The 13,272-nt window shown below is 40.3% G+C and overlaps 1 protein-coding gene across 1 annotated transcript in view; it reads left to right on the top strand.

The window, feature by feature from the left end:
• Nucleotides 1-13,272, top strand: part of LOC135224006 (protein-serine O-palmitoleoyltransferase porcupine-like) — a 388,932-nt gene that overhangs the window by 10,796 nt on the left and 364,864 nt on the right. The window contains exon 3 of the mRNA XM_064262931.1: nucleotides 12,133-12,334. Within this exon, the coding sequence (XP_064119001.1) occupies nucleotides 12,133-12,334 (202 nt within the window). The remainder of the gene's footprint in view (nucleotides 1-12,132; nucleotides 12,335-13,272) is intronic.

The raw sequence follows: 13,272 nt of genomic DNA, 5'->3' as shown, positions 1-13,272 counted from the left end.
CCATACTATCACTAGGAAAATGCAACAGGTAATGAACATGGAAACAAACATATTAACCCTTAAACGCTGAAGCGGTAAAAAAAAAAATGTCTCCCCTGTGCCGGAGACGTTTCAGAGTAAGCGCGGAAGCGGAAAAAATATTTTTTTCAAAAAATCATAGCGCGCTTAGTTTTGAAGATTTAGAGTTCATTTTTGGCTCCTTCTTTTGTCATTGCCTGAAGTTTAGTATGCTACCATCAGAAATAAAAAAAATTATCATTATCATATATAAATAATGCGATATATGATAGCGCAAAAACGAAATTTCATATATAATTGTATTCAAATCGCGCTGTGCGCAAAACGGTTAAAGGTAACAAGTTACTTTTTTTTTCGTTGTAATGTACACTAAATTGCGATAATTTTGGTATGTAACAAATTGTAAAACGATAAGAGCAACACAGAGAAAATATTATCACAAAATAATGTATGAATTCGTAACGCGCGGACGTAAACACATTTTTTTTTCAAAAATTCACCATAAATCTAAATATTGTCCTAGAGACTTCCAATTTCTTTCAAAATGAAGACAAATGATTGAATATTACTATACTGTAAGAATATTAGCTTACAAATGCAGTTTTCGACCATATCTGACAAGTTAAAGTTGACCGAATGTCGAATTTTTTTATATATATTTTTTTTATATGCAATTATTTCGGAAATAAGAAAAGCTACAACTTTCAAATATTTTTCGTTTTATTCTACAAGAAATTGCGCACATTTTCATATATAAAACTCTATGAAATGCCTAATATGAAACGGAGCAAATATTCCGAGAATGGGACTTATGCATTTCGTAGATATGTGGCGGAGAATCCGCGCGCGGAGGGAAGGAAAGTTATTTTTAAAAATTCACCATAAATTTAAATATTGTGCTAGAGACTTCGAATTTGTTTCACGATGAAGATAAATGACTGAATATTACTAGACTGTAAGAGTTTTATCTTACAATTGTGTTTTTCGACCATTTCGGTAGAGTCAAATTTGACGGAACGTGGTTTTTTTTCTATTTATCGTGATTTATATGCAAATATTTCGAAAATGAGAAAAGCTACAACCTTCAACTATTTTATGTTGTATTATACATGAAATTGCGCACATTTTCATACATAAAACGTTATGTAACAGCTAATTTAAAATGGTGCAAACATTACCACAATCGCACGTATGATTTTTTCGGAAGAGTTACCGCGCGGACGTAAAGAAAATGTTATTTTTTTCATAAATTCACCATAAATCGAAATATTGTGCTAGAGACTTCCAATTTGTTGCAAAATGAAGGTAAATGCTTGAATATTACTAGAATATAAGAGTTTCAGCTTACAATTGCGTTTTTCGACCATTTCGGTAGAGTCAAAATTGACCGAAGGTTGAAAATTTGTCACTTATCATTTTTTATATGAAAATATTTCAAAATTGATAAAAGCTACAACCATGGGTTGTTATTAGTTGTATTGTGCATGAAATTGCGCACATTTTCATATATAAAACTTTATGTAACGGCTAATTTAAAATGGTGCAAACATTACCACAATTGCATGTATGATTTTTTTCGGAAGAGTTACCGCGCGGACGTAAGGAAAAAGTTTTTTCATAAATTCACCATAAATCGAAATATTGTGCTAGAGACTTCCAATTAGTTGCAAAATTAAGTTAAATGATTGAATATTACTAAAATATAAGAGTTTTAGCTTACAATTGCGTTTTTCGACCATTTCGGTAGAGTCAAAGTTGACCGAAGGTTGAAATTTTGGCAATTATCGTTATTTATATGAAAATATCTCAAAACTGATAAAAGCTACAATCATGAGTATTTTTTTGTTGTATTCTACATAAAAATGCGCACATTTTCATATATAATACTCCATGTAACGGCTAATTTAAAATGGTAAAAAAATTATGTCAAAGTGACGAAATAATTTCCGAGATGTGTCACAGATACTTTTTAGTGCGGCAAGAAAGAAATTCGCGCTTGCGCGCCTGCGTAACGATTGTAAACAAAACAACACCTTGATCCGTGAACTCCCAGCATCCCCCAAGGCGCGTGATTCAAAAGTTTTCGGCTGGTAGGCCTAAAAGTATTTTTCAGCGAATTTTTAAAAAAACTTTTGTATGTCGACGTAAAATACGTCCAGTCGGCACCCGAGAGACAAAAAATGTTGACGTAAAATATGTCCAGTCGGCGTTTAAGGGTTAATGAACTTTGTACATGTACAGGAGTGGGTTGATGAGCAATCCAGTCCGGAACAAGCGAGGCAGGTGGGTGAGAGTGAATACCAAAAGATAATTAAAAGCAAAATAATAAATTACAGATTTAGAATTACATAACTAGGCCGTATCAGGGGAGACAATGTTCCCTGCAGCCACTGCCAAATATTTAAGGGCCTCTAGAGTTTTCAGATAGTGGCGTTTAAATACTGTCGGGGATTTCCAACCCGTATATTTTTTAAGATCCTCGAAGTTCATATGATAAAAATAATTAACTGAGGTAGCCACTACCCAGATATCATGGACATGAGGGACTGAATCTGGATTGGCTTGTTTAATAAAATAAAGAATTTGTTGTCTGATTGCCTTCAAGGAAATGGTTCCACCATTCTCTCTAATAAAAAGAGGACCTGAAGAGTTTTTAGAAGTTCTGCCCAGATAAGATTTTAGTGTAATAATAGGACATAGTGATGGGTCCTGTGGAAGAGGGACAATCTTCCATGGAGACCACCTGTTTTGTGGGTCTTCATTCTTTGCTAAGAATTTCCGATCTGGAGAGTGCAGAACTTCTGACGGGAGGAAATCAATATGATTTGGTTCTCTAGAGAGAGCCGACAGTTCAGATATTCTGGCGCCTGAGGCCAGACTCATTAAAAATAATGTTTTCCTGAGAAGGGTTATATATGAGCATGATTCGTTATCAGTATCTGAAGCAAACCTGAGTACGTCATTTAAAAACCAGGAGAGCGTGTGAGGGCGGTCTACCGGTCTCAGATGAGCACATGCTCTAGGGATAGACGAGAAGTACGAATCTGTTAAATCAATATTAAAGCCAAACTGAAATATCTTCCTCAAGGCAGATTTAGTCGTAGTAATGGTACTAGCAGCTAGGCCTTTTTCGAACAGAGTTCTTAAAAATGAAATTGTCAGATTCGTAGTCATCTTTTGGACATCTGATTCTTATAGAAAAATGGCTAGCTTCCTTACTGCCGAATCATACTGCCTGAGTGTTGATTCTCTTTTGTCTGACTCCACGAATAGGGTATTTAGTGGGTCAATACTAGCATCCTTCTGTGCCGCAAACTTCATAAAGTCCATAAAGTTAGGGCATTCAGAATTCTTGAGGAAGCTGACACAGTCCGAGTTTGTACTATTTGAGTCAGTTTTGGGTTGGGAATCCATCTGGGATGGAGTTTCAACTCTAGTAGAAGAGGAAACCAATTGCTCTTTGGCCAGTTGGGTGCTACCAATGCTATCTGTCCTCTGAAAGATCTGAGTTTGTGTAGAACTTTCAGCAAGAGGTTTATTGGCGGAAATAGGTAAATCTTCTGCCAATTGTTCCAGTCTATGGACATCGCATCTGTGGCATGAGCCAGAGGATCCAGATTGGGAGCCACATAACATGGAAGTTTGTGATTGGATTCCGTGGCGAACAGGTCTACCTGAAGGCCCGGTATTTGTTGGCAAATCCAATTGAATGATCTTGTGTCCAAGGACCACTCCAACTCCAGCGGAGTTGTCCTGGACAGTGAGTCTGTGATGACATTCCGTACTCCTGCCAGGTGAGTAGCTGACAGGTGCCAATGATGTTTCATTGCCAACAAAAAAATTGCAATCATCACATGATTTATTTGGAGCCTCCTCTGTTTATGCAATAAACTATCACTGCACTGTCCGAGACTAGTCTGATGTGAATGTTCCTGGCCGGGAGCTAGTCGTTTCAGGGTCAGAAAAATGGCCATTGCCTCTAGTACGTTGATGTGGAACTGGCGGAATGTTGTCGACCATGTTCCTTGAACCTTCTTGTACTGAGAGTAGCCCCCCCATCCGCTCAGAGAGGCGTCCGTGTGGACTATCAGAGACGGCGGGGGAAATTGTATTGGCACTGATTTGGAAAGACTCCGGACTTCCGTCCATGGGCGGAGTCTTTTCCTTAGTATTGACGGAATCAAGGAGATTTTGTCTCTGAACTTGATGTTGCTCTTTTCCGCCATACCCGATTGATATCCTTCAGTCTGGCTTTCAACAGAACATCTGTTATTAAAGCAAACTGAAGTGAACCTAAGATTCTCTCTTGGGTACGACGAGAAGCCCGGTTGTTCTTGAATGAGACGGGACTTTTCCTTGTTTATCTGGAAACTAAGGTAGTCTAGGAATTTTATTACTTTGGCTGTTGCCTTGCGACATTCCTCATCGTTGGTTGCCCAAATGAGCCAGTCATCTAGGTAAGCTAGTAACATCACCCCCTGAGCTCTTAGTTCCTGTATTACTGTCTCTCCTAGTTTGGTGAATATTCTGGGCGCTATGTTGAGCCTGAATGGCATGACTCTGAACGAATAAGCTTGTTTTCCTAGTTTGAAGCCTAGGTATGGAGAGAAGTTTCTTGCTATCGGTACATGATAGTAAGCGTCTGTAAGATCGATAGAGGTGATGACGACCCCACGGGGAAGTAAGGTCCGCACCTGCGAGACGGTTAACATGCGGAACTTGTCGCATTGAATGTATGAGTTGAGATGGGACAAGTCCAGAATCACTCTTCGTTTGTCCAAGTCCTTCTTCGGTACACTGTACAAACGTCCTTGAAATTTCAGGTGACTGACTTTCTTTATTGCCTTCTTTTGAAGAAGGTCTTTGGCATAGTCTAGAAGGTCTGTCGTTGGAATCTGATGGAAACTGACTGGTGGAGGAGGCCCTTTCTTCCATCTCCACCCCAGACCTTTTCGATACAATGCTGTGGGCCCACGTACTTAAGGTCCAATGATCTCGGGAGAGGTACAGTCTCCCGCTTTCCTGCCGAGACTCATTGACTAGTTGAGGTCTTACTTCCTCTGCCTCCTCTGAAGCCTCTGCCTCTTGAGAGAACTCTAGAGCCAGCTCTCTGCCGGTAAGCACCTCTTGCTCTGCTACCCCTTGCGTGCCTATTATAGCCTCGAAACGCCCCCTATGTTTCAAAGGAGGCGTTGAAGGCTGGGGAAGTCACAAGGGCAGCCGAACTCGAGGGCTGTTGAGTCGGTTGACTCTGCAACAGAACAAACTGCTGTTGTGGTTGTGCCTTGGATGTCAAAGGCTTGCTCATTTGGGAGACAGGAACTTCCTGTACCATTGCCTGAGACTGAGAGGTCTGGAAAGGCTGATACTTCCTAGGCCTCTTCCTACTTTTGGTTTGTGGTTCGGGGGTCTCGAACTTCCTTTTGAAGGGAAGTCCCCAGAAGACACGAATGTTCTGGTTAGCCATAGCCGCCTCGCTGAGGACGCTGTTAACCATGTCCTCTGGAAAGAGGTTGGCCCCCCAGATCGATGCCTTTATGAGCTTGTTAGGCTCATGCCTGATGGAGGCATTAGCAAAGACATGCTTCCTGCAGGCTCGTCTAGCCACTATAAAATCATACAGGTCCGATTGATAAGCCTGCAGCAGCGACTTCATCAGGACCCGGAATAGAGGCTCCTCTGCAAAGACAGAAGTTGTCAACTCTGCAGCAGTGACTGAGTTAATTGACCTGCTCAGCCTACATCTTGCTTCGAATTCCGCCTTTATCATGGTATCCGGAATTCTAGGTAAACATTCACTGAATTGTGTGGAGGCACACTCCGGGTCGAGTTTACCCACTGTGAACGTTGCCGGAGCGCCAACCCAACACTCCAGATCTCCGGGAAAGAGCAAAGAGGTAGCCTCCATCTCTTTTAGCTGAGGCATGGGTTTATCCTCCATTCTGGCTTGCAGTGTCAATTCTGCGATCCTTGATGTGCAAGGTGTTGGGACCTTATCCGGCGCTACGAACATGGTATAGCAACCTTTGTGAGGCGTCATCTTGGTGTTGACGCACTCCCATTCTGTAAGGGTGCATACCCATGCCGACTGAGCCTGATCTCTAGGGTAGATCACTGTCTCTTTCAGGACCTTGTCTATCCCAACCAACACTTCCTAGGCTAGCCTATCCGGCACCGCAAAGGACTGCAGTGTGCTTCTGGACTGGATAAATCCGGTCACCAATTCCTCCTGGGCTTGTAATCTTTGGGCCAGAGACAGGATGGACTGTCCGGATGTCTCTAGACCCGAGGCGAATTGAGTGGACATCTGTTGAAGTCTCTAGTCCACTACTTCACTCATCTTCTGCATGAGAAGAGTGGCGAAAGCCTCCTGATCGAAGCCGGACTCCGTCGTTCTGGCTTTAAAAGTCTTAGCTCTCGACTCCTTGGGTGGGGGAGTAGCTTTGGCCGAGGAAGTCGAAGGCTTGGGGGCCAATGAAAACCTGGCGGAGCCTGCCGGAGAAGGCTTGGCTGGTCTAACCGCCTTCGGCAAAGACTTCGTCTTCAAGGTTTTCACCTTGGGGATTACCAAGCCCGACCTATTCCCAAAGGTCGTGGACTTCCCAGAGAAGTCCTGAAAAGAAGAAGAAGGAGGATTTGGGCTGAAGGAGAGAACGTTAGCCCCACGACTACCTGCCTCACTTACCTCCCTACCTTCCTCCTGGTCCTCGATGGCCATGGGCTCCCGGTGCAGGCTGATGGCCGCCACCTCCTCCATCATATCATCGCACAAACCCTCTAGGTCCTCCGGAGGGGCTTGGGTCTCTTGGCGGATCTGCTCTATGATGGGAGCCGCTACCTCCGCCACTACTGCTGCCGAAACCTTAGCATTCGGGTAGATTAGGAAGCACATCTCCTCCGACAGCATGTAGGGTTGGCCGGATCCCACGTTCCTCCCAAACCCCCCAACCCAGACCTTAAGGGTTGACATCGAGGAGGCCTTGAGCGACAGATCAACCTGCAAGAGATAATCAAATCAGGTTCCCCAGTGTCGGGGGCTTTTCTTGTTATCTAGTTTGACTATGCGCAGTCGATATGTGTAACATAGAATTCAGAGTAACAATGAGGCAAGGATGCTACCTACCGACTCATCTGTTACGTTCCTAACGAGGCCGTAACACACTACGCAGGCTTCTGGGTGCCAGACCACGCGTCCCTCCAGGTGGATGGCGCAGCTGGCATGAGACCGGCAGACCTCATGCCCATACGGCTTATAAAGGACGGCTGGGCACCCCACCTCCTGGCAGCGAACCATCTGTAAGTTGGAAAGATACATGAGTATTGTCAATAATGATGCCGGAGTTATTTCCGGCAGTATGTGTACACTTAAACTAGTTACTTAACTAGCTAAAGGTAATATCAACTATAATCTTCAACTTACTTGTTATTAATGAAGCTCTGGATGTCTCCGCCTGCTCTGGAATCCGTACTTTGGGTATCACCAAAGCTATAAACAGCGGAGTTGGCCTGATACGAGCAGAACAGGGAAACAAGGCAAAACCTAAGCCTGAGTCTGATCGCACCGGAGTAGAGTAGCAATTCCCAACCAATTGGAAGCACATTCTCTGAGCCCAGTTCTGCCCCCACTGGAGTGGGCAGAAGCGATAACATAAAAGACGGAAAACAGAGCGGCGGGAACAACAGTACGTAGAACTCCGGTGTATACATCCTGGCGCATGTGATGGTAGACCACACTTAGCCAGAATAAACACAGGCCCGGAGACATACCAACAGAAGCTACATAATAAATTTTTTTAATATTAAGCTCTGAAAGTCTCCGCCTACTCCGGAATCCATAATCTCATTATTACAATAGCTATAACCGGCGGGGTTGTCCTGATATGAGCAGAACAGGGAAAATAGGTAAAACCTAAGCCTGAATCTGATCGCACTGGAGAAGAGTAGCAGTTCCAAGTCAATTAGAAACGCATCTCTAAGCCTAGTGGGGAAGCAGCGATAACACTAGAGAAGTACGGAAAACAGAGCAGCGGAACAGTGGTACATAAACTCCTGCATATAGCCTCCTGGCGGGTGTGATGGTAGACCACACCTCGCCGGAAAAAACACAGGCCCGGACACATACCAACAGAGATTACATAATCTACTAATCCCCCAATCTCCTCCAACTAATCCCCAGGACCATGCTCTACGCTCTAGCTGTTGTTCATCAGTAGGATTACTTGGGCAGCGAGCTAACAAAGCAGCACTGGAACGAGTTCGGGACGGTGGGGGTGGGGGATGTCTGGAGGAGAGTGGACAAGTCGTGATCGCCTGGCCACAGCAACCGATCAGTGAATACCACTTCTCGAGAAGCCGTAACTAGCCTACTACTAAAGGGGGCAGAAGACGGTAGGCCAACTGACATCCTAAAGGGGGCAATGGCCCAGGCTACACTCAACAAAAATTAATTCATAAAATAATTGATGAGGAATTATTGGAAGTACTGACGAAAAAAAAGGGGTGGGGTAGAAAACCGTACCCAGCTAAGATCCCAGCCTAACCCTCCAAAATCGGTACAGATCCGGTTAAGTAGGCTAAGATGGCTCCTATAAGGACGTCACGAAGAGGACGCCTAGAACCTAACTCAACCCTCCAAAATCGAATCCACCGATCTGGTCAGGTAAGATAGGTCTAGCCCCTACATACGTAACAAGAGAGGAACTCTCTAGTCCTGGGCCACCCTCCAAGCAAACATATCTGCCTGGTCGGGTTGGCGGTACTAGGAGCCACTAAGGGTGGTGGGATATACTCAACCCGCCTAGCCCACCCTCCAAAACCTAGCCTAGGTCTGGTCGGATAGGCTAGGGTAGGACATCGTGAAGAACTTCCAACCTCATTTAATAGCAATGCAAGACTATAATCAAAAAGTAAACTAGAAATATACATGCATGAGCACTGCGAATGAATGAGGAATCTTCACCTCTTAAAACTAAACTGGCGTACCGCTAGGCTAGCCTAGTACACCGAAACCACAATACTCGCACATAACATAGAATTGAAGCATATCATCGTACGCACGAAAGGGAACCAACTCGCACCTGAGTGACTGATGATAACGAAAAAGGCCCTATAATAGGCTAATAACGTAAGGATCAAACTGTAATAAACAAGGCTCTCAGTATTCGTCAGGAGCGAGACGGGCCATATAATAGGCTAATAACGTAAGGATCAAACCGTAATAAACAAGGCTCTCAGTATTCGTCAGGAGCGAGACGATAAAATATACAAAAACAGTAGCCTATACAGTGAAGTGCTAAAAGGTGAACAAAATTACACAGCGAAATAAAATTCTGATATAATCGCGCACGCCGCCAACCATGCATCCAAAATGTCAGATTCGTAAGTGCATCATACCCAGCTCCCATGAACAAGTGTCTTAAAATAAGGGCCAAATATGGATGCATCGTTGCCCCAACGTGATCAAAAAACGATAAATGGAATACTCAACTTAGATGAAGAAGCTTGTTGGTCAAGGGAAGACATGATGCTTCACAAAAACACTTCCTGGAGACAGCGAAAATGGCGCGTGCAGACACGAGAGAGTGCTAATTCAGGAATGAGGGTTTCTGGCAGAGGTAGTAGTAGCGAGCGGAAGGTAGACGTTGTAATGGCACCTCTCTAGAGGGGGATTTTGAGAAAGGAGACATCTAATTGGCAAAGAATCTGTGATAGTGATTTCCACTCACCCCTGTGCTATACCGACACCCTTTGAGGGTGAGCGAGCTGGAGGTAGTAACTCTTAGCATTCCATATAGCTTTTTTCTCTGTTATATTTAGCATTTATTTATGCCTAGAAATGAGTGTTATAGGGACATTTCACTGGCAAATATATATATATATATATATATATATCACACACACACACACACACACCACACACACACACATATATATATATATATATGATATATTATATATATATTATATATATATATCTATATACACACACACACACACACACACACATATATATCATATATACTTATATATATCATCATATATATATAATATATATATATATATATATATATATAGATAGATATATTATATATATATATATATATATATATATAGTATATATATATATAATATATATATTTATATAGTATATATATCTATATATATATATATATATATATATTCATATATATATATATATATCATATATATATATATATATATATATATATATATATATATATACACACATATATATATATAATATATATATATATATAGATATATATATATATATATATATATATATATATATAATGTTCAAATCCATGAGAGGACAAAATTATCATCAATTAAAAAAATTCCCTTTTGGTCAACATAAATGATCATATATTAATTTCAAGAGAGAGAGTATAATTAGTAACAGCTAAACATGGTACCCAGACAAAAGTGAACATTAATATGATGCTCATATACATGCAAATGCCTGCAACTTAATGTGTGCAAACATTTGTAAGAACTCATTCATCCTTGGGTAGGGAAATTATTGATTGCATTAACATAGAAGTAACTTTGTCTCAGTCAATTATGACCCCTAGCATGTAGAATATTGGAAAATTTTATTTATTATGCTAGCATTTAATATATATAAAGTACAAAGCTACAAAGTCCCTGCTCTGTATTTTATAAGTTTTCTGACTTTGAGTGCTTTCACACTGGTAGGCTATGTATGTAGCAAGTTTAGGTGAAAGTTTGAGTTAGAATTATGTGGGTTGTGTTATGTATGTAAATGACCTTAATTGTCAGCATTATCACTTGCAGCCAAGTCACGTATACGTATATTCAATAAATGAAGACAAACTCACACAAAATATGTATCATTATTTTACACCCTTAAGTACAGCCAATTAAACACACTTCTCCTTAAAATACTCATATACAATACACACTAAAAAACTGGAAGTGAGCAATGCTAAATTCAGGTATTATGATACATACACTAACTTTGATATCTACAGTATTAGACATATTCAATAAGCTACGCTACAGATTCAAGAGTAAAGTGTATACTACATGCACAACATACTTTTCCACCTGTGATCAACTCATTTTCTAGGCTACCTTACTTTATATCTAATACTGAAAAGTAGCATTCTTCAAGTAGTATGTGCTAGCACCAGTCAGTCTCTTGCTTCAGCATTCAAGATCAATCTTCAGCATTCAACTTCTTGCACATTTCACTCACTGATCATGCTGAGTGAGTCAGTAGTATGCCATACAGTAATGTTGAGCATACTCAGCCATGCATTCAGTTAATGAGTACTGCATAATTCCCAAGCCAGAATTTTCTCATTACCTACCTTGTTATTAGTGTTTAAATGTAATTATAAGTCATTGATAATCAAAACTATCCTAACCTGGAAAGGAATTAATAATGTCATAAATCAAAGGTTGCCAAGAGATTACTGTCCTGGTTAATTATCCACGTAATTTCTCAACTGTAAGATATCAGTTTTCATTGCTCAAATAAACACATGCAGGCTCCCACATGGTTTCAAAATGACCAACAGTATTAATGCTATGCAGGTAAATTACCAACAGAAATTTTCTGTACCAGTGTTCAATGGCTTTTCTTAATGTGAATGTAAAAGGCTTTGGTAAAAGATTATTTGTAACATATGTGGTAATGATTACAAAATTCACGTGGATAAGAAACGTTGATTGCTTAGCATTTTTATGACAGCTGGGAATAAATTTTGAAATAGTTTATGTACATGTGAAAATTCTATTAGTCTTGCGACCTTAGAGCTCTTATGCAATTAGTTATAAGAAAAGTTCAACAGTGAGTTAATTAAACTTTTTTTTATTGGAAAAGGATTAAAAGTGATGATTCATATTTTGTATTGTTAGTAAACTCCAGTAAGTTGTTATCAGGACTTGTTCATTATTTGTTACATAGCTACTGGCATTGAGCATGGGGTATAAGTGAAATGACTCATTTTGGGGTTCTTATAAAAAAAAATTGTGCTAGAGGCAAACAGACTGTATCAACCGTCATTACTCATGCTCTGTCAATGTTTTCTTCCGAGTTGTTTACATTTATTTTTTTTGCTTCAGTCCACCCTCCTGCATGGCTTGTACACCTGATATCAACTGCATGTGGTTGTGTGGTGGCTTGGCAACTGTTTGGACCTAGAGTGCTGTTCATGATGTATTTAATACTGGTTGGAACCCTGGCCTTGTTCTGCTCAGACAGACTGCTACATTCACGTAGGGGCCCGTGGACTTGTGCGTCTTGCGTAGTTTTTCTGATATTATGGTAAGCACTGTTTTGTTATTCAGAAGTAACAGGTTTTAACATAGAATTACTTTAGGTATTTAAAGGGTATCTTTTCCTTATTTGATCATAAGTGATACTTTTGTTCCTGGAGTAGTAGCGTACAGTGGACCCCCCGTATTCACATTCTCTGGATTTGCAGACTCACGCATTTGCGGATTTCTCTTGGGAACATTTCCCCCATTATTCGCGGAAAATTTGCCTATTCATGGTATTTTTTATGAGAAATATCCAGAAATTCTTGGTTTTTTTTATTATAAATTTCATCATAAAATGCACTTTTTTTGATAAAACTATTAACAAACCAAGTATAAATATTTTTCGTGGGTTTTTCTTGAGTTTTAACTAACAAAATAGGCTATTTTCAGCATTTTAATAGGGGTTCCAACTGCATATTTGCAGATTCTAACTATTCGTGGGTGGGGTCTAGTACACATCCCTGCGAATACGGGGGGACCACTATATGTAGTTTGAAATATTGGAAATTCATTTTCCAGTGAAGAAGGCTTTGGATTTGGGAACATCTAATGTATGTGGTACATCATTCTTTAGTAGGTCTATCACTGCCATAATTATAATAAGTCATGAAGATGAATTAAATAATTGCTCATTTTATTGGAATCATCATATTCTATATCTAATATTTACATTGTACAAACTCGCCATTTGTTTGTTTGTTTACTTAAATTTGAGATTGAAATTATGATTTCTCTTAATAGTTATCATTTTAGAGAGTTAATCTTGTTAGAGTCAAGAATTTTGGGTCTTAAACTATCAGATGTATAACATGGCATTTTTATATAAGTAACTTACCAAGTAATTACATTGCTGTTGGTTCCTAACTACAGCAGCTTAAAAAAATTAAAAATTAGCACATCAGCACTTCTGTTGTTTTTGTGTAGGTGACAAGACCCTGCCCA

Source organism: Macrobrachium nipponense, chromosome 10, assembly GCF_015104395.2.
Source record: "Macrobrachium nipponense isolate FS-2020 chromosome 10, ASM1510439v2, whole genome shotgun sequence".
NCBI lineage: Eukaryota > Metazoa > Arthropoda > Malacostraca > Decapoda > Palaemonidae > Macrobrachium > Macrobrachium nipponense.
This window is presented reverse-complemented; position numbering and strand designations above follow the sequence as displayed.